This window comes from Pseudopodoces humilis, chromosome 3, assembly GCF_049639895.1.
Source record: "Pseudopodoces humilis isolate 2021_Gansu_Grassland_sample_001 chromosome 3, ASM4963989v1, whole genome shotgun sequence".
In the NCBI taxonomy this organism is placed as follows: domain Eukaryota; kingdom Metazoa; phylum Chordata; class Aves; order Passeriformes; family Paridae; genus Pseudopodoces; species Pseudopodoces humilis.
The window spans coordinates 43,629,202-43,656,647 of NC_142202.1; the positions used below are offsets into that span (position 1 = coordinate 43,629,202).

The following is a 27,446-nucleotide window of genomic DNA, read 5'->3' on the forward strand; positions in this document are numbered from 1 at the left end:
TTTCTAGTTACAGCACTATGAATTTAGTTGAAGCATTGTATAAATCATCTAACATATACACAGATGTCTCTATTATAGAGTCCTAAACAGAAGAGAATTCTATTCCTGCATACAAAAATAGATTACTATTTACTGCTCAAATTCTTAAAATAATTAAAAAAAAAAATCTAATAAATAGCTTCTATCTTACAACTCAGACCAACTCTTCTATCTTACAACTCAGTTCTCCAGCATTATCTACAGATATATCTAAGTTATTTACAATTAAAACCCAACAAGTGAATACCCTCCCTCCCTAGGACAGAGCACTGTGGGTTAGCTGTATTGTTCTACTTCTCATTCTCAAATTCAAACGTAATTACACTTACATAACACTTACCAAAGTGAAATTATTTTAATCATGATACTAGGAAGTAAAAAGAATGAAAATCTATTAGTTTTCAAAGAAAGCTAAAAATACAGGAGCATAGCTGGTACAGAATGATCTTTCACTCAGCTGAACTCAGCATTTTTATTAGCATTTAAAAATATTCTTCAAGTACAAAGTTAGAGCTAGTCATTTACTGATGCAAACCTTTCTTCAGTAGTTTAAGATGTCAGTAACAAACAGCAGGGTGTTCCCTGAGCAATCCAACAGAGGAATGCATGGGAAGAGCAGTCAAGATTCTCAGTGTCACAGTATTTCCTGCCAGCTACCACAGCCATGTTTGAGTAGTATTGAATAGTAATGAATGCACATCAGGTCAAAAAATAATAGAGTTCTTCAAATTCCTCATCATTGCTGTTGGTTTGGGTTTTCACAGTGCCATCTGAATTGGTGCAACAAGCAGTTCTGAAGAGCTTTTGGTCAAAGTGAACTGTAATCATTGCACACTTTGGGAAGGAATCAGGAACCAGAAAACTGATTTCCATGGTTCAAAAAAGTTAAAAAAGACCCAAACCACTAACTTCACAGACAGTTTTCACAAAGTTAAGACCTTTGTCTTATACAACCATGACTGTGGTAACATCATACTTATTCATAGATTACATTACATTCAGTAATGCAAGCAATACCAGTTAATAAATGTCAGACATTTTAGGACAGCACTATAAAAACACCTCTCAAACAACAAAACACAAACACTCAACTTTGTATATCCATATAAACACTCAAACCAACATCTGTTTTCTCTATTTAGACATTAAGTGTAGGTTTAACTCCCAGAGGTGGATGAGATTTTTTCCTTGGTTAATGTGGTTACATAAATTAATAAAGCAAATCTAGTCTACATCCTGCACCCTAAATCCTGTTGCTGTTAAATATACTGTACATTTCTCCTGGTCTTAAGGGCTTATGAAAACTGAGAGGGACCACAACACTATTTGGACTACACATGCCAGTTTATAAACACAACACAACAAACTCAGGGAAATGTTACTCCCAGTTTCATTTTAAACATCTAACTTAAATGTTTTGAATCTCTCCTTTAAATATCTGATTTTTCAATTGATTACAGAAGAAACTTAGGCACTAAAGTGGAGGAATTGCATATAAAATGGAAACAGAGAGTATCATAAGGACCCCAAATTTTCAATGACAATCTTCCACACTGAGAATTGATACTGCTGAAAGAACTAAAGGGCTACAGAGGCAAACACTGGATTTTTGCAATTCAAAATGTGGCTATACCATATATATTAAAAATTTTTTATAAAGTTTGTGTAGTGAACATTGATCTTTATTCAAATTTTCCTGTTACCTTCAAACGCTCGTGCAGCATCTACCAGGTGAGACCAGTCTAGCCCTGTGGCAGTGTCTGGCAGGGGCATCAGGCCAGGATCATTGAATTTGGCTTTATCAGATAAGGACCCATCTGAGAACCAGAATTCATCTAAACAATAAACACAATAATTAGTCTTCCTGTAACAATTATGCACAATTAATTTTGAAGCTACTATAGTAATCTGTTAAAAAGGTATAAGCAAAAAGTGCTTATCTTCATTTCTCTTATGTCTGTCTTTTCCTGTAAAGTACTCAGTATGGGTGGAACAATTTCTAAATGTTGGCAAAGTAAGATGGGAAGGTTTTAAAGGGCACTTCTTTGGTGCCACTGCACATGATGTGTCCCTCACATTTTCATATGAACACTGTGTGAGCAGGCAACATCCATTTTAAAGCATAGCATATTAAACCTGAGCACTGAGCAGAAAAGTTGCCAGATATACGAAGTTGTATTTGTGAAGCAACATGAAAGATATTTACATGCAGAGTTTTACTCTGAAACTGAAAATATTCCTGTTGCAGAAGCAATTAAAAAAAAAAAACCCTGCTTTTCTTTTAATGCATTTGTAAATTCTAGCCTATATCCAAATCTCCCTTTCACACTGAAGCTATTACCCTATTAGTTTAACATTTGTAGCTGTGTCTCTGAGGATGTAAGACTTGGGTGAGATTTCAGAGTGAGCTGTACCACACTGTAAAAGGTACACAGATCATATATTAAATGAAATGTATACACTATAAGCTGTTCAACCTTTCAGTTGTGCAGATTTTAGAATGTACCACAAAGATACATTTTAGTAGAGGAGATGCTAATTTCCATAATTTTCTTAAATAGTTTTACATGTTCCTAATCTGTCCATAGCAATCTTCACTCTGATCAATGTAAACATGTTAAAAAGAATACTGAACAGACACACAGAGTTTCTTAAAACTAATCATAAATCAAAATTATCATTTGCTATCACATTTCATCTTAACCATAAAGCCATAATTTTATCACATAGTATAATCAGGCAAAGAGAATTTTTGCTTCAAACAGATCCACTCCAATTAAACAAAAGGTCAAAATAGTATTTTTTCCCCAAATATTTCAGGAGGAAATTTCCATCTAGTAATTCCAGTAATTTAAACTATAATATGTAAGATGAGTATTTTTTTCCAGGAAAAGACCAAACACAAAAAACAATGAAGGAAGAAATGCATTCATACAAGTGGAAGATACATTATGGTTTAAGGAAATGGCATGCTGTCATTGTCCTGATATTAATGTGTATTTGACTTAAAGATTCTGACCTAAAAATCCACAGAGAGTAGGCTGTTACAAAGCATTCTACTACACAGAGCAATGATTGAAGAATATGATATGCTCTATCCTTTGCAGAAACCTTGCTTAAAAGGAATACAAAATATGAAGAAAAATAAAGTGAAGAAGGTTTACAATCCTCTGTCAAAAATTAGGAGTCCCTGTAGAAGAGGTTCCCTTTACAGTGGAATTTATCTTGTTCCACGCTTTTCTGAAAGATGCAGTATTGTTACATTACACTTGGAAGCGGCTTGACAAAACTCTGTAGAAATGTCCTACTCTCAGTATGTAAAAGTGGATGTTATATGAAATGGAAAATATAATATAGACATATATTCTACTCATATGTCTGTATTAAGATTTTATTTTCAGCTCTGTATAAACATACATAAAGCCCTACCTAAGGCAGCCTTTGTGCAAATACACTGAAAGCTGAAAGTCAGAGCAGTCTCTGAACTTCAGTATATGACTTGTGCAAATACAAATGTTTCATACATCCCTGTTGTGGAAAATAGACAGAATACCTTATTTGAAAGACTGGCAAGCCAGCTTTTGGTTCTAGACCAGCAGGCAGGCCCTAAGGGACATCCCTTGCTTTTGTGTGATCAGCCTAGAGAGGCTGATTGCGAAACCTGTCAGGAAGAAGCCTGCTCCCAGCGCGTTCCTGCCAGCTCTCCAAATTAAAGTGTAGGAGTGATATATTCACCAATAGTCATCCTTCATTATGCATTGTCTCTGTGAGAACCTCAGTTCACCTTAGGGTGGATCCTATTCAGTCCTGCATAAGCTCTGACAGAGCCACTCAACTGCAGAAAGCCTGCCAGAGTAGAGATTTGAATATTGATAGCTCTGAAAATGTGCTCATGCTGATGGCTGAAATTCTAAGTGGAATAACTGAACAGGCATGAGTATGCCACCACAGGATAATTCATTTTCAAGACATAAATTGTGCTCTTCTGCAATGGGGGAGCGAAAACAGGGGGAAGAAGAAAAAGAATAAAAATACCAAACATGAGCTGTAATGACAATAGGCCTTGGTGCCTTTGAATTTCAGAGAATATTGCTTGTATTCCAGGAATGCTCTGGGTGAGATAAATTCTTTCTAGCCTCCTGTATTTGCATTTCTTCCCTGCTCCTCTTACCTTGCTGTTGCCTCACTCTGTGTAGGACTGCCACATCAGCAGCTGTTGCCTGTTTCCCTTTTTGATTTGTGCAAGGGTGGCAAGTGATGCTTAAGCATGCCCACCTCTGTGTCTCCAAGAGGATATGCCTAATCTAGCAGGACACTACTTTACTGTACACAAGATTGACTTTTGAAGCAACTCAATTTCCTTTGAGGAAACATTTTCAGTGTTATCTCCAGTTTTAAAGGCTATTTTGTTTGCTGAACTCCTATCAGCACACAATTACTGATCTTGTAGTTTCTGGTCTTTTCAGTTATGTCACTTCCTCCACTTAGGAATTTTATTTATTTTTATTATTTATGCATAAAAGGATAAAGCATTATCAAGAGTCCCTATTTCAACCAAAATTACATGGTCAGTTCAGTTTCTAACACAGCTCCTGAAACTGGTGGTTATTGGTCCCACATACATCCTTATTCAAAGAGTAACTAATTATGCAGAAAGAAGAAAGATTCACCTGACTTAACCTATTTTACTTCCAAGAGAATTATCCTGCTTCAGTTGGAATTGCTACTTTTATGCAGAGATTGTAGATCATGAAAAAACCCTATCTGCTAAGTACTCCTTGCTTCAAACTAGACATGTCATTTAACAATTCTCTTCAAAACAGCTGCAGGTGAAGAAATACATCAAATCTCATGCAAATGTAAATCCCACTCTCTGTGGGACGTCTGCTTTTCTTTCCTGCAATCAGTAATTATATCTCTATAGTCCTCTTAAGCAACAACTTCTGCCTGCTAAACCCTTCCCTTCTTTTGTATTGCCTAGAGTTGCCCAAAGTCAAAGCTTCAAAGATGCCAGCCTGCTCATAGGCTCTCATGCACAAGCGCTCCTGACAATCAATTTTCCCTTCCCTTCTCTTATTGAAGATAGTCTTATGTTCTAATAAGGTGAACCATTCACTGTGTGAGAACAGGTAACACCAAACATGTTCTGCTTTGCTTGTGTGAATTCATCAATGGCCTTTATCTGCTTGCTGACAAACTGATTTCCAAACTGCTACCACTGCACATCACCAATATACAGCGATGCTCTTTCATTTTAATATTGCCTCTCATCAACAAGCTTAGTTTTGGATTGAAGCTAACATGGGTAGTAAGGCAGTTGGAAAATAAGACTTTTATCTACAAACACAGTTGCAGAGACAGTTCCTACACTTCTGGCAGCCTTTTCCCTATGGCATGTATAACCTGAGAACTTTAAGAATTTGTCAGTAGCTCACTGTAAAATATTCCCTTTCTTATGACCCTCTTCACTACAACTATCCTGCACCTCACTCCTTTCCTCACAGCACAGGAACATCCTGCCAGTTTATCACTTAGGGCATTTTCTTTCCCCTCTCTTTTTGTGGTTCAGGGTGAGAGTGGACCATGGTGCCTGCGATGTAAATCAAGATTGTCTCCATGTGTCTCCGTGGGTTCCCAACTGATGTTACTAAAGCAGCTCAGTATCAGTGGTTCTCATTGTTTTAATTCTTTCCCTGCTCATTCACCTGCCACGAATTTGCAAAAAAGGCATTGACTTGTACCTGCAAGTGCTTTCTAGAATCACTCAGTATGAACAGCACTGTCTCAGTCAGGGAATCCTTAATGCCCCCAAGGTAAAATTACAGAGTTCTTACCTACACAAATTCTCCTTTCCGGTTTAAGTTGAGAATAAGGTAAAATTAAGTGAACATTTCTACATTTCTGTACTGTTCGCAATCAACATCACTGGCCTGTCAGACTTTGCAATTCAGGCTTTACTCAAAGCAACTCTTTTTTTCTTGTCTTCCCCAGTGATAACACAATAATTAAAAAGTCCTATAGCTTTATTTTTCCCATCATCTTCTTAAAGTCAACATTACACACAGATGAAGTTTCTGTTTCTTTATTTGTGTGGTCATTGTGTCTCATAATTCTGATTTCCCAGTAAACTGAATGCCTTCAGGGTCACCTATTACTCTTTGGTTTTGGTGCTGCCTTGCTTAGCTATTAATCACATTTTTCCTTGCTACAGGGGCCTCATGAGATTTGGTGCTGCCACAGTACTTCATGCTGGATAATAATGTGCAAGAATATACCTTTCTAAAACTGATTTCGGCCAAAACCATGCAATTTCCACTGATATATATATATATAAACATTAAATATCAGTAAAATTAAAATGTTTTGAGATCACATACAAAAGACATTACTATGACAATATATGAATCCTGATAACTGTAAACTATAACCTCATGTTAAAATTATAAATGAAAAAGAAACCTCTCACAACACTGCTGTAGAATGTAAATACATTCTAGGCACTGACTATGAAAAACCTTCCTAAAAAGAGCCAAAGTTAGTTTCTCATATGGAGATACTGACTAACCTTATTTTTGAAACATAGGTGGGCAAGCCACAATGTGGGGTTTTTTTTCAGAGTGTAATTACAGATAACCAATGAAATCTTCCTTGAAACAAACACCAAAGATTCTATATAGCTGGCATTGATAAGCACTTTTAAAACACAGAACCAGAAGCAGAAAATAGAGGTTGCGTATGAAAACAGCATGAATTGCCTTGGATCAGTTTTTGACTGACAGGATACTGATTTCCTGGGTTTTTTTCCCAGTTATATATATGTGTGTATATATAACTTTCTGTATCTAAGAAGCAGCTAGAATGAAATATTAGGTGTCTAAGACAGAGCTAATACAAAAGCCACTAAAATATACTGCTGGAGGAGCAGTATAAAGCTTGGATGTACAGTTAATTGCCTTGTGCCAATCTCCTGAAGAAAAGCAAGCTGAAGGTCTCATCCCATTGCATGTTTACATGCACAAGAAATGGCTCTAAAATACATGGCCTAGCATAGAGGAAAACAAAAAAAGAAAATACAATCAGGATGCCTAAGTGTATAAAGCTCCTTCATAGATGACAAAAATCTACTGAATTAATCTCCAGTGAAACTAAATGGATCTCCCTTTGCTATCTGTAAAACAATAAGATCCTCTTGGATTAAATTTATAGGAAAGAGTTTCACTCTGATAGAAGAATATTTTTAGAATGGCAGAAGGTACACCAAGCATGCATTCCCAGCTGAGGCAGGAATTTAGCACTCGTTTTGAGATACCAATTTAAAATTAACCAGTGCTTAGTGACCAAAACTCAGTCTCATGGCTGAGGCCACTCTAACTAGAAAAGTGTTTTGTACATTAAGCTTATTTCTCAAAATTAGGAGATGACTGCTAGCTCCTGAAGGACATGATGAATGACAGAGCCTTTTTTATTGCTGCTTCTTTAAATCATCTGGCTGCATTCTCCCTGGACATGGGCCTAAAATGTCCTTAATGTTTTCAAGAAATTCACCCAGAGCTTCTGAATTATGGACTTCAGAGTCCATTTTTTAAATTGCAGTTAGCTGTGATGCAATATTAGAGGAGCTAAAAAAAAGAGGCTTTTTTTTTTCCAGATTGCACGTCAACTCCAGGTGTCCACTATAGGTCAGCCTATACTAATTGAGAAGCATATATATTCAGCATTTCTAAAGAAAACAATTCACTCTAATTAAGTAAACAAATATAGATTTTTAATCTAAATATACATATCTATCTGTACAGATTTGGGGGTTTCATTAATTTATTTTTTTTTTTTTAATTACTACAAACTGCATAGCTCATCCTGGAATTACTGCAAGATAACCAGATAATAAAAGTCTCACTTATGAAAATTTCACAAGTAAAAAACCACATTCATAAAACAGCTTTAACTGAGAACCTCAGACTACTCTTCTGCTGCCATTAAAAATGAAAAGTTATTTGTAAAGGTTTTGCTAATTTTTTAAAAAAGTATCAGCAAAGTTAATTTGGAAATAGAAGTCAAGATTTATTGCACATTTCCTTTTAAGATGTTACTAAAAAGATCACCTAAACAAAAGCTGTTCCATTTAGCTATTATTTCAACTGTATTTGTGAATATTTCAATTATTCAAATGCACATAAAATAAAAATTAAAAAAAAAATCCAAAAAAAACCCAGGCCAGCTTGGCTTAATTAGGTCACCACTGGAAAATAAAATGATAACTAGAAATATCTTCAGACTAAGTTTTTTGCCTATCAGTGGTTTCATGAAAATTCTTTGGGAAGTAAAGTGGATATTGTCTCCAAACATGATAAATATGAATTGAACTAATGGCAAGCATGAGTATGTACAGCTGAGCAAGTATTATTTCACTAGGATAACTAGAGCAGTGATTTGACATGCCTTAATTTCACCTTAAAAGTAAAACCTCACTTAATTCTTGGTGATTCGTTTGAGCTTACTACAAATACTCCAAACTCAGCAATGAGAGAGACAATGACTTACTTCTCAGATTTCCCATTCCAGGAGTCAGGCTCATTCTGGGAGGCAGTGTGCTGTGATATGGTGGAGTAGTGCTGAACAAGATATCATTTGGCAAGGCCTGGTCTATCACTGAGCTTCGAGAGCTGGCGTAGGAAGATCCCCTTCGATTGCTACATATGCTTTCATCAGAGAGGGTGCGGTAAAGTGTCCTCCGTGGGGAAAGGTTTCCATAGAATGAAAACTAAAGATAAAAATGAGAACACATATTGCTGGTTGAAGTGATTCATACAACTGTATCCCATTATCAGTTCTTGGGAGTGTTTTTCTGGACAGGCACTCTGGAATACTTGAACTAATACAGAAGATCAGAGATTTCTTCCACCATATCAGATCTACTGGGGCCTCAAAAGAGTTACTGAATTGGATACTCAGACTTCCTCTCAATATTTTGGAACATATAACCATGAATTAATTAGATCATGTGTAGTTTTATTAATTGTGAAATGTTAAATGAAAACTTCACGGCCTTATGACAGCAACACTTTACAGAAATGTATAGAACTGTTTGATTTTAATTTGAAATGACCACTGTTTAATGTTAAACATTCTGAACTGATATATGCTGCCACATAATTTATTGGATGATAAAAGTGACTTGAGACACTGCATCTCTCTGGATATCACAAAACAGGCTTAGAAAAGAGGATAACAGGTTTCATTGAAAACTGCTTATGCATTTCAAAAGGTTACCCAGACCACAACCCAAATATCTACAGTACAACAAGATGCTACTGTATTGTAAAGCTGGACCATACCACTTTGTAAGTAATTTCTCAGTACTGCAAACACAGTTTTCTTTACATCTACAAGGCACAGTTAGTGCCTTAGTTATTTTACTGGTTTACTACATACAACAATTACATGTTTTCTTTGCAATTAATTGTGTGTTCCATTTTCCCTGTGCAGAACAAATGCTTAAGAGGAATGGCTTTTGCAAACAGTGAATATAGCGTAGAATCTCAGTTATTCAGGAAATTAATTTCTGACTTCACTGTCAAAGGTAACTGGCTCACCAATATCAAGATCACTACCCTCTGTGAAGGCACAGCCACAGACTGTACACTGCCAAATCCTTGGCTGGGGTTCCTTGTGAGTCAGGGCCCACTTGGTCTCACTTACTTAACTTTTGTTTAGGTGCCTAGGAGAGGAAGGGGATAGCAGTCATTTATCTCAGCCACACTCCCTCTCTCCTCATTGATTCTTATTTAGGCAGCCAGAAACACTGGCAGTTCTTGGAATCTTCAGAAACCCCTTCCAATTATTGTATCAATCATAAATCACAAAAACCTCTAGGACACGACCCACAAAAATTCAAGCACGTATAATGCACACTTAACATACCACATATTATAAAATATATATGATTTGAATTTTAAATTCAACTCTGCACTTACAAGATTCCCATGTGTTACTTTTGTTCAGACATGATGATTATGCTATTTAGCATATTGTATAAACACAGTGGGTTAAGAGAGCATTGAGTTAATATGGAAGTGTGACAATTATCTCAAGTAATTTAATTGCTTTGTTCTTTATTCCACATTAAGCACAGAATTCAGAACCATTTACTGTGGGGAGCAGCAAATTTTAAGATCACTATCCACTTATTGTGAACTATTAAGCATTACCAACTGTCTTCATACCATAAAGATTAGATCCAGGCTCTCCAGTAGCACTGAAAATTATGCTTTCTGAATAGCTGGCACTGATACCTACATGAAACTGATATGGATTTCTAGCAGAACTGTTGGTACAGACTATTACAGGGCAGAGGAAAGTGGGCTACTTTTATTCATGTGTTTTAATATCATACAAGATGTACAAATTTAGCCTCCGTCCTGGAAAATGTCACTTTTAACCTTTCAAATTGTAATCAAGTTGCTCAACCTGCACTGACCTCTTGTCAAGCTAAGCAAAGGCATACTTAAACAAATACTGGATTTTATCATCAAACAAACATTTCCCATCCTTGTGGGAAATGATATTTTGGGTCATCCCCATAGAATAAACTTAGCTTGTACAAAACAATACTGCATTCTGTATAGCAATTTTGGGCATACCAGAAACCCATTTCTAAGGTTACTGAAGGACTGAAACACACAGAGCCAAAGAAAGTAGCCAACCTTTCTTCTCCCTTCCTCCATGGAGAGGCTGTCTGGCAGCATCAACTTCAGGAAATCTTCTTTGGACAAGACTTGCTGGCTTTCAACAATAGCATTCCTGACAGAAGTTTGGAGCGGACTCGATGCAGACACAGCATCAATATCATCATACACTCTGTAGAGAAAATGGGTGGTTTTAGCAAGAAATTGGATTTGAAAGGCTGCAATCATCTTCTGTCAAAGTGAAAATTGTTAGAATTATCTCCTGACACAACACACTGTTTAGAAAAATTTTTTGATCACTTTACCTTTATGAAACTGTTTGTGGGTATAAAGTGAAATTCTGAAACCACTGAGAAATGAAGTTTAGGAATCCTAAAGAAAAATTTAAAAAAGCATTCTTCTAGCTTGCCTCTTTTTTACACACCACACTTCTTTACCAATACAAAAGTTATATTTATTTCAACATTTCCAAAGGTTCATCACAAAACACTTTAACTTTTACTTCCATAGCAAATAATAAAATCAATATTTTATAGTACAATATTGCATCCAGCTTCACAATCTGGCAAAATTACTATGGTCATCACAGCAATGTTTGAAGTGTATTGACAATCAATTGCCCAGTGTAAGTATATTTTATTATCAGCAATTTCATAAAGCTATTTAGATAAATTAAACAGGTAATTATTATTTAATTATCAGCACATAAAAATCTAGTTACAGTCAACAAAAGACTGTCAAACTGAATTATTAACCTTCAGCTCCTTCCAGTGAGAAAGGAGAGACAGGATTTTAACAGGTTTACTCTGAGAATGTAATCGAAGGAACTGGAGATTGTGACTCACAGAGATCACACACTGGAAGCCATTGTTCCTTGTCCTGCCAAGTGCAGCCTCATCAGTGACTGTCTTCAGCAGAGAGAAAAAAAGCTTTGCTATGGTAAAGTATCAGTGAATTTTAACCTACAGTGGCATAACATTCAGCAATTGACCTGATATTCATCATCACTGCTAATCAGAGATGCTATTTTATTTCAACATAATTATCCTCAGATATTTCCTCTCTGTGATATAGAGAGCTTTCCTAGAAAGAAAGAGGTGAGCCAATTCTGTATGCCATGGAAAAATCTGAAAGTATTTTTTGACATAGGAAATGTTGTCATTGTCATATTGAAGTAATGGTTCTTGAACAGAGCTATCTCTTGAAGATAATTTTCTAAATTGTCGTTGTTTCAGTCTAAATACCCTGATTCGTGATGCAGTTTTATTTTAAGGCTGCCATTCAAAATAAGGAGATACTGTTTCAGTAGTTCATTGATTTCAAAATCCAAAAATTTGTGAAAACCCTGAAGTTACCACACTATAATTCAAATACTACTATGACTGAAATATTTATGCAATTAAAATATTGGGGGTGAGAAATGGAATCACCTCTATTAACACAAAGGAACACAAATAACCAGGACAGGAGAGCTGTAACATCATCTGCTTTTACAAACTAGGAATTCAAGAGCTTAATGTCAGATTCTTATTTCATAGCATATATACTCTAGCATATATTTTTAAATATGACTCTTGCCATAAATACACACACATATGCAAAATTAGGTATTAGATAAAAATAACCCAATCCCATTAAACAAAGAATAATCCAAATTAAACGTTTGAAAATCCAGTACTGCATGTGATCAATTTTTTGAGATGGACAGTGGCTGACTATGGTTTATTGAGAAACAGCACCAAATAGCTTGTGCAAAAAAAGAGAGCAGGGACATTATCCACAAGGATGATTTTGAAGCCAGCAGGAATTTCAAGGCTAGTTTTAAATGCCAGATTCAAACATCACTTATCATGGATGCACCATTATGAAAGTATTATCTCTCTATATTTGAAGTACTGAATGTTTTCCTTTAAGTTCAAGCCTTTTCCTTCCACCTAAGCACAACACATTTCTCCTGGACTATTCCAGCACCAAGATTCATTAGATAAATAAAGATACGGAAAAATCTCCCAGAACATTTAAAGGCAAAACAGAATTTGTCATTTCTTTCTATCCTATTTTAAAATTTATTTTCACTACCCTACTTCTCCCAACAAAGTAAAACAGAGTGCTTACTCATGACATTCTGAAACCTCAGATTCTTCAGGCGTAGGACTTCCTTCTGATTTTTTCCATCCAATGACATATTTACTCACTGCTCCTTGTCTGTGGTATGGTTTTGAAATCGACCCAGACATCTGCTGACCACTATTCTGCGACACTATATAAACTTTGGAGGTATCTAGGGAGCCACTCTTCTTGGAGCAGTGTGTTGATGGGCTTCCTGAATGATGTGACCCGCTGGAAGAGTGAACGAAACACACAAAAGGAAAAATTAAATACGCTATGCAACAACAAATCAGAAACGCTTTGCCTGGTATGTGGCAATAATTCTCACTGTTAAGTTTCTCTCAAGGTTAAAATCAATGAAGCAAAATTGGCACAGTAATTTTCTACACACCAACTGTGTACACATTAAAGCTCTGAGAACAGAATTGTGATGTGTTTCTAGAACAAGCAATACATGGAATTCAGCTTGCTGAAATGCCAGTGCAAACTGATGTGAATCAAAAGAAAAAGCCTGAATTTTATATATATATATATAAATATATATATATATAAAAAAAAAAATATATATATATATATATATATATATATAATTTGTGTGTGAAATTTTGTGCACACACATTTACATAAAGAACTACATAGGGAATTACTCAAATATCTCCCTAATCATAAAACCTATGTGCTTTTCCATTTCACAATAATTTTGCCAGTTGATGCAAGATTAGGCTGTGCCTTTCAATCAGACACACTAATATTAAATTATCAGCATATTTTACAGAAGTAAATTTCAGTTCAACAAGACAGTCCTCTGGATAATTTTAACATTCCCTTTTATTACAAATAATAGCACTAGTAGGCACTAAGACATATTTTTATTGAAGACTCTGAAACCTATTTCAAATCAACTAAAGCAAACATTTACTAGAAGAATAAATTTCTTCAGAATAACCAAACAAGACAAATTCACTCATGTCAAGCTTAGAAGGAAATCAGTATACAAGGTATTATTTGGTTATTTTCCTGTACTGATTGACACTGAAAACAGGAAAATCAGAGGGAAAGAAGAACAAACAAATTCCTTCTATCCTTTAGAGTAAAAACCTTAACACACAGACCAAAGCTTCAACATCAAAGTCACCGGACAATGGAAACTGGAAGATAAAGGCAACCAGCTATAGAAGTGTACTTTCAACAAGCTTTACAACAGATATACCACACACATAGCTCATTAGTAACAAAAAGAAAAGCTGAAAGCAAATCATAAATGCAGTTCAACAAGCAAAACTGCAAAGCATACATCAGAACAATGCAAATTAGGGGGGATGGTATGAGATGCAGTTTCTATGGTATGTAAATACCGTCCATTGTCCAATTTTTCTGATTTCCCTCAGCACTAACTCCAAGGTAATTTGTTGCACTGTACTAAAAAACCCTAAAGTAATTGAAATAAGTTCTAGGTGCAAACTTATCTTTTACTCAGGGATGTTTCCCAATTTTAAAAACACTAAGCAGTTTTCAAGCATCACGTATAAAGCCTCCATTAGACCTGGGAGGAGGTCTGGCTGTGCTTTCCAGGCAGACTCATCAAAAATTGCTTGAAAACTGCTCACACAGGCATTCGAATACAACACAAAAACATAAAAATCTTTTCATTTCAGCTTCAAAGAAGGGTAAACAGAATAAAAACAACCCAAAAGGGTTATCTGCGTGCTAACCTACAATCCATGGCCCCGAATTTGTAAGAAGCGTGCCTACCTGGAATGAGAGGAGATTTCACTCAGGTCTCCCATGCTGCCCTCAGCCGTGTGACTGCCGGAGATCGCAGAGGCATAGCTGTGAACAGCATAGATTTTAGCTGGATCGTCGTCCGGCCCGGGAGCCTCCGAAGCCTCTGCCCACTGCTCCGTGTGGCAGTGCACCCCAGACCTGCTGCCAGCCAGGTGCAGGGGGGCCAGCAGAGGAGCTGGCATGCAGGGAGCCGTATCGATCCCGCTGTCTGTAGAAGCCCCCTTTATATAGGTTAAGCCGAGCAGCTCGGGATCCATCAGGTCTCCGGAACCAAAGTGCTTCTCATCGCTGTTGCTGGATGTATTGCTGGATAAGGTGTTGCTGCTGGAGTGGCTTGAACAGCTCTTGTCCCCAATCTTAACAACAAGAAAACAAACCAAAAAAAGACCCCCCTCAAATTAAATAGTAAGAGATCTATTTTCATATAAATTACTGCATTTGTGCCATTCAAAGACCATTTTATTCATTTTTTTCTTTACAGTATGCTATCATATAACTGCAAAGTATGAAAAGAGCCAATTATACCACCAGTTTCTGTGAAATGAATTGCACAGCTGGCTAGACACATTAAAGGTTGATGTCACTGCAAATAAAAAGGCTCTAGTTCCATCTTCTATCACAGATCTTAAAATCAGAATTGAATTTTCTGATTATAGGACCTGCTTAACATCCATAAAATTGCATTTCTGAACAGTTAAAATAAGCATTTGTTAAAGCTAGAAGCCTTGGTAATTATTTGTTTAAACAAGCTCTACTGCAAATCTGAAAAGCACCGAAGACTGAATTATTGTTGGCTTTTTTTCAGAGTGGCTGAAATATGCATTCTCATTGGATCAAATCCAATTGGATGTGTGGCTAGTTAAATTGAAGCCAATTGTGATGAATGTGTACCAGATGAAAGTAACTTAAGTCATAAGGCCCTAAACTAAGCATGGCTATTGAAGTGGAATAATTACATCAGACTTTTGTGCCAATAAAGTCCAGGGGTTTTGTTATTTACCTTTTAAAATAAATTTTATAGAGAGTTGGATTAACTAATGTCTGTGACAGTAGCCAGAATAAAAGCAGATGGACTTCTACAAGGGCAAATGGACTTCTATTAGGTAGGATATAAATGGGAAGGGTGACTAAGTTTTTCATGAGATCCCTCTCCCAGCAGATGCTAGGAGATGCTGTTGCTCACACATAAAAAGTAAGTTTACAAACAGTGTAGAGATTCCTACTACATATAGCAGGATTTTCCACGTAACAAACATTATCATTATGTAATTTCCATCACTAGGCTGCTGAGGATTTTGCCATTACTGAAGACAAGCTACTAAACAAGGTAGACTAGAAAGTCTGTTCAGCATTCCCAATGTACAAGCTACATTTTTATAGTGCTTATTGGTAATTACACTCCATGGGTATTTCATGTAAGATGAAAAGCGGTATGGTAAATATAATTTTATTTTCTTTTAAAGGGTAATTAAATACTCCACAGATTAAATAAGGCAGTATAAATGAAGCTGTAAATTCACAGCTGAGTGGAGACTATACTAGTTTTATCTCCTCAGTGCCCCAGACCCAAGCTCTCTTGGAATTCTGAGTTTGTAAACACAGATTAAGCATACTTGACTCAACCCATACCTGGGATAGCATAATCTTTGAGATAGCATAATCTCCCAAAACACACAGTGGTCTTCACAAATTACTAAAATGTATTTTAAAGATTTATTTTCGTAAGTCCAGAATAGTTTTTTGTTGTTGCTGTTTTGGGGTTTGTTTGTTTTTGGAGTTCCGAATGACATCCAAGGAAAAGACTTACATGCGAAAGCTTGTTTGGCGACTCCTTGCCACTGCCTTCTTTCTGTAGAGCTCGGTCTTTGTAGGAGCTCAGGACTTTGGTTGATGGTGCGTGCCACTTGGCTTCTGCCAAAAATAATGGAGAAAGGCACATGACTCAGCATCAGGTTTCAAACCTGCACACTCCTTGCAATCAGACACAGGTATCTTTGCAGAATGTCGCAACAGTCCCTGCTTTCAGTGGCACATCACGTGCTCCCTGCGAGTCAAACCTCCACACGGGGAGGTGGCTGCATTTCAACAGGCACTGCATTGCAAAGAACATGTACTTGAAAGATACAGTGGGTTTCATTACCAGAATGTCTAGTTCCTTCCAAAGTTTCCTCTCGTTCTCTGCCTCCTTCACACTCCAGTGAGCCTGAACCTTGGTGATGTTCATGGAGCAAAGGGGACTGGCATCTTTTAATGCAAGCAGAAAATTAAGCTGGTAAGATTAGTTATCCTGTAAGATTAGTTACATGATGAACTATACCACTTTTTACTCTTAAAAGCAAGTATCTTGTGACTTTTTAAAATAATCATCATTCCCAAACATTCCCAAACTCTGCATAGAAATATTTACATGCAATTTTTTCAACAGCATACTGTTATATCTCAAGTGTGAACATGCCAAGAAGACAGCAAACTTTAAGAAGAAATGTATTCTTGGGGCTATACACCCAAAGGCTTTTGCAGTGAAGAACCATGAAGAACCAGTGAAGAATATGCTTAACCTCTTTGTGATCTAAGCCCCACAGAAATCAATCATAGCTTTGCAGGGTTTCACACTGCAAATATGTAAGTTAGTACCAGATCCACTGTTTTGTATTATACTGCAAAAGTTTAAACATCTCACAAAGCAACAAACTAAGACCTAGATTGATGTTAGAACTAACTGTGCTGGAAAAAATGATACAAGATGCATTTTGATGAGTTGACTGCCAAAAAAAAAAAAAAAAAGTTACAGTTTTATTTGAATTATTAGCATCTATTTAGCTGCCAGAGATTTCACTGAGTTATGTGAAATTCCTTGAAGAGTCTACAAGATACTGCATATATATCTGCTACACAGAATATCTTATCCACAGTCAATCATGCCAAAGCATTAATAAGCTTCAAGGAGTCAAGCCGATGCTTTCAATATTCACTTTTTTTTTTCTGTAAAGTAGCTTCTGAAAACCACTTGGCAAGTCTGGAATGCTTTTATATTACTCCATTGTAGATACTGCCATAGCTCAACATTTTATAACAGGAGTGTTTTCGGCAGCTGTATATATACAACAAAGTCATAAATTTAAAGTAGTTTAGAACAGATGTCTCACATAATAATCTTATAACGTGAGTTATATTTGGGTCGTCTCTTATATACAGATAGCTAGCTTCTGAAATTTCAGTGCCAAGGGATTAACAGGCATGCAAAAGGACCATCTATGTACAGCCTTTTAGGGAGTAGGGACCTCTGAAATTCTTACTTTTTTGAGGATATATGCTAGGGAAGGGCTGTCATCAAAACATACACAGCAGGACATAAAACCTTCAAAGACCATAAAGATTTTTTTTTCTTTAATTAAACGCCTTCCTCCTGAAGCAGGAGGAGGAAGTATAATTATTTTATTTTAGTTCTGAATTACTAGCTGATTTCTGGCCCATTACTGGGAAAATAAAACAAAGAACCATTTTTCATTTACCTGGTTTTAAAAGTATGATCCTAAAGAGTTAAATTAGGATGACTTTAAAATTGCGGTTGCATGCATGTTGCATCAAATATCAGTAAACCTGTGGATCTTAGAAGATACTAACAGTGTTTGAAAATAAAATCTAGAACACACATACAAATTTTGCTTACGAAAGAAGATGCATGTGTCATGGGGTATTTAATTACTGGTTTAAAACCACAACAGCATGGGAGCTACTCCAAGGTTTAAATAAAAATTTTTAAAATCACTAATACCCGTCATATCCCACTTGCTGTCTCCAGTGGCTGCTCCCGCTGGGTCCTGGGTCACTGGATGAGGACTGGTTGCTCGGAGAACTTCTGTAATGTTGATTTTAGAGTCATTAACAGTGCACTGAGGTATTTGTAGGGTTTCAGATTTGAACTGGGCTGTGCTACTTTTATCAAATACATTCATTTTCACAAATAATACAGATGTAGTATGGACACTTAGTTACATTCATTTGGGGAACTTAAAAGGTTTATCTCAGTTTCATAAAACTTTAATGAGAATTTAAAAGTATAGCATTTATTCACAAATAAAATATTTCCAACTGAATATATAAAAAGGCACAAAAAGAGAAAGACTAAGTACCAAATCCTATTTTCCTTAGATCTGGCTTTAGTCCTGAATAAGTGGGATTACTCAGGAGCTGGATTAGGTCTCTGAATTCATGTGTGGGAAGTTCTCATACTGGATCAGACATTATTGTTATTTCCTTGGCACTTATTCCAATTTTAAAGATAGTAAAATTGGAAGAGGCAATTCTAATACTTTTTAAAATTTTATTTAATTAATCTTCTTTAACATAGAAAAGCAACAAAAAAAAAATTTTCATGAAGGATATTATTTTGTACTTATTATTTAAACTTTTAAGCTTCATGTCTTAACAATGTCTCTAACCGGTTTTGTTAGATTCCCAGAGAGTTGAAATTTAATGCATAAATTTGGGTTTCATCACATCCTTTCCTTCACTTCTGTGCATATCATTCCATAATTACAACAGAATTTCCTTCAGCTATCTTGACATTATCTTTAATTCCCCATGTTTATCTTTTTTTTTCTTTTTTCTCCCACCTTTTCTTTTTCATGTAGAAATGAATGTATGTACTCAGGAAAGAAATGAAGAGGTGTTTTTTTCTTTATGCAAACCACTTTCCCAAGAACATGAACTTTTAATAAGCAACTTTACCATTCAGCTTGAAAATTTTAAAGACAGCAGCTATTACATTTTGTTTTTTAAAGGCATTAGGTGTTATATTTTGTCTAATAGTCAATGTACAATAAATAGTGTAATACCTTATTTTTCAGCATGTCTTTCTCTGAGAAGTATTGACAGGACTGAACCTCTCTCAATTATGTGAAGTAGCCAATAGATTACAGCTAAATTCAGTTCCATGGAGTTATTACCACCAAGAATTATGCACTTCATGCACAGATTAAGTGATCCAGCACTAAGTAATGGATAAATTATGATCCCATGTGTTTCCACCCTCCAGGCTGATGTTTAGGACATTGTCCCCAAAGCCAGGATATTGCTTTATGCTGTTCCTAGGCTGAAATATGTCTACCTCCCATTTGCTGGACAAGTGTGAAGCCTTTAGCCTAGTAAACAATGAGTGGCTACAGAAGGAGAGCCACAGAAATCCCATCAATGACTGCCCCACACAGTTCCTTCACACAAGAATTCCAACCATCTGCTCTCAGGAATGGATTCCAGATTCCAGGTGATAGGATGTATTGCTCACTAGTGTCACACAGGGGCTAAAGTACACAGAGACTTCTTGGTGCAAAAATCAGAACAGAGAGTCCGCCTAAAGCTTCGCTTAGGCACATGCTATGACTAGCTGCCACAGAACCAGCCACTCTGTGAAAACAGGAGTAGAACTTAAGGATACCCTCCTATTTTTAAGTGACTAAGTAGAGGAATTTCCTTGAACAACTCCAGAATACTTGGATTGCCTTCTCAAAGCATTCAATTCTCAGGAATTGTATTAGGTGTCTAAGTGTTCAGCTCTCAGTTTATAATTTCACTCCAGGGACTGGGCACCTAAATATTGTATGTCACAGCAGTTGAATTTTTGCTGCTTAACTCTCTTACTATATACAGTACATATTTCTTCTACTTCTTCCTCTTTTTATTTCTTAACCAATCAATTTTATTGCTGACTTCACCCTTAGCTCATTTTCAGATCAACTATTTAATCTTCCCTGTTTCATCAACTTGCTTTTCCCTGCTTGCACTCTTAAACTGATATGGGGTCTCTGACCCTCTAAAAATCTCTCCATTGTTTACCTAGCCTGAGTATACACTTTCACCCTTGCAAGACTACTTCTAAGTACTAATCCACCTTACTTCAAACTCTCCTGTTTTAAGCTCATCTCTCTGCCAAATCATCAACTCTGCCTCTTCCCATGTAGAAAGACCTTGCCAATTAGGTATCTTTCTTTACATGTTTCAAGACCTACATGCCAGAATCCATAATTTTCTTCGCTTTCCATTATTTATACTCTGCATAGTGTCTTCCCCAGAATAGCACTTCTGCACTGCACATGTTTTGCTTAAGTGATGCAGGAATTTCTTCATGATAAGAGTAGACTCAGTCTGAGCATTTTTTTCACATGCTTTGCTGAGTGTTACGAGAAGTGCAGCTTATGCTTGTGAAGTCTTTTTGGAATTGAGTAGCATGTCAGAAAGCTTTCATTTCTTTTCTGTATCAGCATACAGTAAGCTTAATAAAGCTTCATAAATGATTAAGTATTTCTAGACATTTGATACATTGTTTCTTTACATTAGATGTTATCGAGAATTTCATTAACAAGACATTAGGAAAAGCTCAAGTTCTATAATAGTATTTAAATGCTTACAAAAAATGCACCCCCCAATTTTTCAGGGAGTGGAGAGGAGGGAAGGGTAGAAGAAAACAAATGACCAAATGGTCACAACTGGGAGTCCTCCTTCCCCAGACAATGAAAGAGACTTATTTTCAAATATGCAATACTATTACTTGTGTACATTTCAGTGTAAAAAGTCATTAATTCTTTTGTACTAAATAAAGTAGTCAGTGTGGCAATAGAGGCATTTAATGATTTAATCCAGAATTTAAGACTAGTATTTTAGATTTTTGAATCACTCAGATATTTTCAACATACAGTAATTATTTACTTGGAAGTTAGAACAACATCACCCCATAGATATGGGAATGACCTGAAATAATTATAAATAAAGGACAGAATTCTGCTCAAGACATATGGTTTTCCTAAATAATTCAAAGGCCAAGTGTATTTGCAAATTTTTATCTTTAAAAATGATGCTTCATCTTATGAAGAATTATGATTAAATTAGAACAGAGCTAACATTTAAGGATACCATCCCATCATCTAAGAGGTGTTACATATTCAAATCACAAGCTCTGCTTTGTTTAATTAAAAGCAAAACAAAACATAAGGGCTGGTAATGTGTTACAGAACCCTTTGAAACTATGCCAATACCTTGGCAGTGAGAGTAAAAAATTAATTTTTAAAGGAATGAGTTAATTTTATTTACATTCAGTATTTGTTTAAATAGTCTTCCAAAAGGTGGGGAACTACATTAGTAAGATCCCAAATTTATAACGCAGTTTTCCACTTCACTGACTGGGGACCATAGGGAAAGGTCAGCTGTCCTCAGCAGTAGGATCCTCAGTACAGACCATTTCCACCACAAACACCAAAAGTCACTTGTTTCAAGCAGACTGGTCCAGTGAATGCTATTTAATACAACCTCAGAATTAAAAGTACTGTCGAAACTCAACAAAAAGAAGACACCGAAGTTGTAGAAAGCAGAGATTTCAAAAGCAATACACATTAGGAAAATGACAGCCATTAACCAGAGAGCGTATTTATTACCTTGCACCATCGGGCAGCTTTCTATCAAAGGAAGTGCTACGAGGAATGGCTGTCTGAGCCTGCTGGAGAAGCTGCTGGCACTGCAGTCTGTCAGATGTTCCTAGGATTGGAGAGGCACGAGAGAGAGGCTGCCCAGCGGGAGTCGGCACCCGATGCCAAGTGGTATTCCTTCTGAAAGGGGTTTTATACTCACATGGGGTGCCTTCACTGTCAAGTTTGTATTCCACCATGGGTATACGACAAAGTTCTGAACAACCCCTGTGGGACAAATAAAAATTCAGTCTCACAGAAGAGAACAGAGAGAGGAATCTTGCATTTTCAGTCAAAAGTATATACATGTTTTTATTTCAGGTACCCAAAGGTTTTCATACAGCATTGTACTTTGAACACTTCAAAACTGTCATGCCAAGCAGGTAGAAAACACTTCAAAATAAAAGATTTGCTGTCATGTGCTCAAAGACCTTTGAACTGCCTCCTTGCCCTTCAAAAAAGAGGAACATATTAAACTTTTATAAATTAATCTTCAACTTGAATTTTACATAATAAAAACTTTTAGAGTCATGGCATTTAGAAGTCGTAAAGCACCAAGTTTTTCTAAAATGGCACTGATTTGTTTAAATTTCAGAAACAGGTTTGTCGCTTTGCAGCAAACTAAACGTTTCTAAGCAGGATTGAGAACTCTCCTTTAGAATCCAACCTTGTCCCCACCAAAGAACACATAGACTACAACACCAATGATTAATTGGCACCTAAATATTTTTCCCTGTGTTTTCCAAGTGTACTTTCTAATGTCTCTTTTCCCAGGGATTTGTAAACATGGAAGAGAATTGGGGAAGTGGAAGGAAGACACAAGAGTCTGGCTTACCACCTCTGCTTGAAGTGTGCTTTACAGTGTGGTTAAATACTAACAGTATTCACAGACCATGTAAACCCAGGTAAGAGTACTGGTAGCATTCCACAAATGATCCATGTGCCTGTGGGATATTTGCCGTAGACTCTGACTGCACTCAATAATCAAGTGTTACTGTTTCAGAAATTAGTTAATAGAAGCTTCACACACCCTTTAAGTCAACATTGATTACCACTGGATATTTTTTAGATTCTCAACATTCCATCTCCATTATTTTTCTGATAGGCAGTGTACTAAATCAGTATCTATGAAGAGAACACCCTAAATACTTCCAAAGCAATACATTAAGTTTAAGTAAGAAACCGAAAATTTGCTCCTCTGTCTCAACTACAATTCTGCATTATTCCTTAGCTGAGTTTTGATCAAGCTTTGCTTTTGCTGAAAAACCAGCATTTACCATTTGCAACTAAACTAAGAACACCTAGAGAAAGTGCAACAGAGTGTAAAGAGGTTACAGTCTTAATCCTGAAAATATCTTGGCATAAATGACTTAACACAACTTGCACTTGCAGTGCAAGTAAATTGCATAAATTCTCACACATTAAATCACTCTGCATTAAAACTTGTAAATCAACCTTCCCAAAGGATATTTTCATTATCTGTTTTCTTGTAAATAGATTAAAAGAAAAAATATTAGACAAAAAGCAAGCTGCCTTATTCAAGGTTGCTGAAGGGAAGACCCGACAGCAACTGTAGCAATTACATTCTATGCACAGTCTGATCCAGCCAAATGTTTCACTCTGCTGAGATTTTCAGTAGCAAATTGGCACGTTTATCCTGTAGCACTAAATCTCTATCCCTAGTGGCACTCAAACACATGAAAAAGAACTTAAAAATATAGATGATGAAAGCGTTGAGAATGGAGATCAATAGCCAATATAGGGTGGAAGACACCTGGATGACCATGAGCTGAAGAGCTAGCATGTTCCAAAGCAGAACTCAGAATTCCTGGTTTTTCAATGTTATTATTTTATCAGAAATATCATTGTGAGATGCACCAATAAAATATGACATGCCCAACCTCTGCTGACAAATCATAGTTGGATATGCTGGAGGCATCACAGAATTTTGCAATCATGATTTTCTGGTTTGAGCTTCCCTAAGGAGATAAAACCAGCCTAATAATCTCTTCTCACAGACATGGAATGGCGCTACAGAGAAATAACTGTTATAAAATTATTACATCATTTCAGAGGGTCAATTTGGTATATCTCTAGCTTTCTCCTCACCCTGAAATGCCACAGTTATTCAGAACACCACTTCAAACTGCCTCAGTCCACCTATCGATTTTTAAAACTTTTCTCACTCTTCAGAGAATCACATGTTGGGCTCTTAGAATGAGGAACACCATGAAAAAAGGTCAAGTTAAGAGAGCTGCACAGAACTGTGCGAACTTTTCTATTGTTGAAGCATGTATAGAATCTATTTTTCAGGTGTGATTTTCAACTGCTTATGTTCCAAGATCATTCTTCCATTTATGCAAGTTCCTGCCTCATTCACTGCCTGCAGTGAAGAAAGTGTAGGAGACAACAGCCTCCAGCAATGTAACCGTGATCCTTCTGTTTTTCTTTTTGTTTTTAAGTACGAAGTTTTACATATGAGACAAACAGATCAAAGAATGCAGAAATGTCATAGCAAGGTTAATAGTAGTTTGGTGCACTGCACAACTTTTCATGTGACCATATATATATACAGTTTTCCATTATTTGATGAAGAAGTTGAACAGTTACGTAGGCTAAAATTTCAATCTGCCTTCTGCTAATTTCTTAGTACTGTTTTACTCCCTTCTTCATTCCTATAGGCTTTAGGCATTAGAAACAAACCACCCCCTCCCCAACTTTTGTTTTAAGATATCAATTTTACTTGGTAAACCAATACCATCCATTCTCATCTTGGTAACTGAGAAAGTTTATAGCATGTAATTGTGATTGTAGCCCTCATTAGATACTCCCCATAAAGTACTCTAAATGCTGTAAAAATAACCACGGGTTTTAAAAGCAAAAGGGACTGTTGCTACTATTTAGTTTGACTTAGCTTGCTGACTAATTAACAAAAGCATGGTATAATGACAGTAAGCAATAAGCTTTCCCACAATGAATAAGAACTGAAAATTTTGTAAAATTTTGTGTTTGTTTGCATCAGGAAAATATATTCTTCCTACAAATGAAAAAAATAATATATTGAGGACATATATTCAGTTCCTGCAGAAAAAATGCTTACAAAACAACCTTGTTTCAAATCACTATAAAAATTCAACAGTGCTGCTTATGAACTCAATACAGAGCCCTAGAATGCTTGTTTCAACTGGCTCAAAAAAGAATTTCCATGGTTTCAGATAGCTTCTTTTCTCACATAAGGCTTTTAAATCTTAATTTAAAAGTATCAAACCAATCACTTCAACATTTATATGAAAAAATATGCCTCACTGCTTCACAAGCACTGCCTAAAGAACAGATACTGCAGTATATAGAAATAGGTAAAGTTGTAATTGAAGCTACCTCCTATATCAGGAAGACAGAGAAGGAATTACTTCATGCCTGCAATCCCCACCTCCACTCCCTGCCATGGACCAAACTGTGAGTTATCTTGCATGAAAAAAAAAACAACTCAAAAATAAATACAATTCCCTCTTAAATATGTAATTTGACCTTTATCTAACTTTTACTTACGATTTTACTTATTCCACCAGTGCAAGAATATACATTGGCACTGGTATTGAATGTTAGCTTTTAAATTTAATTTTTATATATTTCTTTTAAATTCACTTTGAAGGATACATAAAGATAAATGTCTATTTTATGGTTTTATAAAGATACTTAAATTTATGTTAAACAAGTATAGGATATCAAACGTCTTTTGCAATTATATCCAATATAACATTTGGAAAACAGGCTCACACTATTTAACAAGCAAATGAGACCATATCTTAACCACACATCAGAAATTACAGCACTTCCTGCCCTTCACCATAGCTTGGCATTAATTAAATCAATGCTTCAATATAAAGCACAGACTCCTACTAATACCTTTGGTTCAAGAGCCATATTATCCTATTAAAAATTTGGTTAATAAAACCTACTCTGTAATTAAAGAAAGCATGACTCTCCAGCTAGCAGGTCACGACGACATAATAAAATTTAAGAGTCCACTATAAAAATCTGCAATATTCAAATGTTCATGCAAGGAGCATTATGTTCTGAAAGAATTATCAAGCAGTCCATCAAATTTTTAAAACTACATTAACCAAACCAGTGTTAGTTTCAGAATTCATACAAAGGCTCTGTAATAGGCTCTCTGAAGGGCCTACATTAGGCAGGGAGTCTAGTTAAACTTGGTAAATATCCATCTCCACGGAAAAGACAAGCTTCCATGCACCATGATCAGCATCCTGTCACCTTGATAGCTATACAAAAGTCTTTTTTTCTGCTAAATCCTATGACTATCAGCTACTGGGTACAACTTCAGTACTTGGAGTCCAGCTAGTTACAGATTTCAAGCATGAACAATTTGTTAGGGTATCAACTTAACTAGAATTACAGTTTAACTCTGGTTCAATGTATTGCAAGGAGATGTAGGGACACAGAAGGAAGCATTGGCGTGCATCAGTTTATTACACTGATAAGTTGTCCCTTACTGTCACCATTTCAATACCAAACATCTAATCCTGCTCAAGAAAGAGTCTTTATCCAGCAGAACAATAACTGCATTCTGCTAACTCTAACTTTGTTTTTGAAAACAATCACTTCTATTAGAGTGCATGTTTGTTCTTACTCTACAGCAGCGCCCAAAGTGACACAACGAGCCTGAGGACTCATTGTGCAATCTATTAAATCCACATAATAAAACACAGATTCATTTCATGTAATTATAGGGATTTAACTGGAAAGTAGAATTTAGTAGCTTAGTTTTGCTGAGATTCAGTATGTAGTTAGTTAAGACATACATAGATTTTTCCCTTCCCTAACACTGCAAAGTACCTCCTGGAGGTAATATCTCAATTCCACTGACTCCCTGTATCAGTTACAGCACAAGTCCAAGAAACTGCATAATACTGAAATGGTCTAAGAGAAATTTAGTCAAAAAGTCAAGACAAAAATTCCAAGTTCTGACATCTCAGAAATCTATTAACAGTAGTCATACATAATTAAATTTTTTTAAAAAAAATTTTCAATTTTATATTTAAATAACTTTATACCACAATAGATGTATGAGATTGCTTACAGCAGCCTCAGAGAGGGCTGCTGCCCACCCTATCACTTTGGTTTAAGGGAAGTGATGACTCTCTTACAGTCCCTCCATGGAGCTAAAGAGCTGAAGCTGTCAATCCTTCCTTCTTCAGGATAAACTCATTGTCCCTCTGATCTTTATTACTATTCAGTTTTAAAAAGAACCTTTGTGTTGGTGAGCTGACAAGCAATTCAGAGTCCTCCTAAAGAGCCTCTACATCTGTACTGTTACATGAAAAAGAGAAATACACACAGGAATTAGATG

General features: G+C 36.1%; 1 protein-coding gene across 3 annotated transcripts in view; it reads right to left on the reverse strand.

The window, feature by feature from the left end:
* The window catches only part of SIPA1L2 (signal induced proliferation associated 1 like 2), a 127,020-nt gene that overhangs the window by 8,673 nt on the left and 90,901 nt on the right, over nt 1–27,446 (reverse strand). For 2 of the 3 annotated variants that reach the window (XM_014263641.2, XM_088052883.1), the window contains exons 11-19: nt 22,046–22,303; nt 18,394–18,477; nt 16,759–16,862; nt 16,426–16,529; nt 14,586–14,974; nt 12,840–13,064; nt 10,743–10,896; nt 8,581–8,800; nt 1,743–1,874 (exon numbers count right to left, since the gene is read on the reverse strand). In XM_014263641.2, the coding sequence (XP_014119116.2) occupies nt 1,743–1,874; nt 8,581–8,800; nt 10,743–10,896; nt 12,840–13,064; nt 14,586–14,974; nt 16,426–16,529; nt 16,759–16,862; nt 18,394–18,477; nt 22,046–22,303 (1,670 nt within the window). The remainder of the gene's footprint in view (nt 1–1,742; nt 1,875–8,580; nt 8,801–10,742; nt 10,897–12,839; nt 13,065–14,585; nt 14,975–16,425; nt 16,530–16,758; nt 16,863–18,393; nt 18,478–22,045; nt 22,304–27,446) is intronic. The other variant, XM_014263642.2, reaches the window with a different exon arrangement.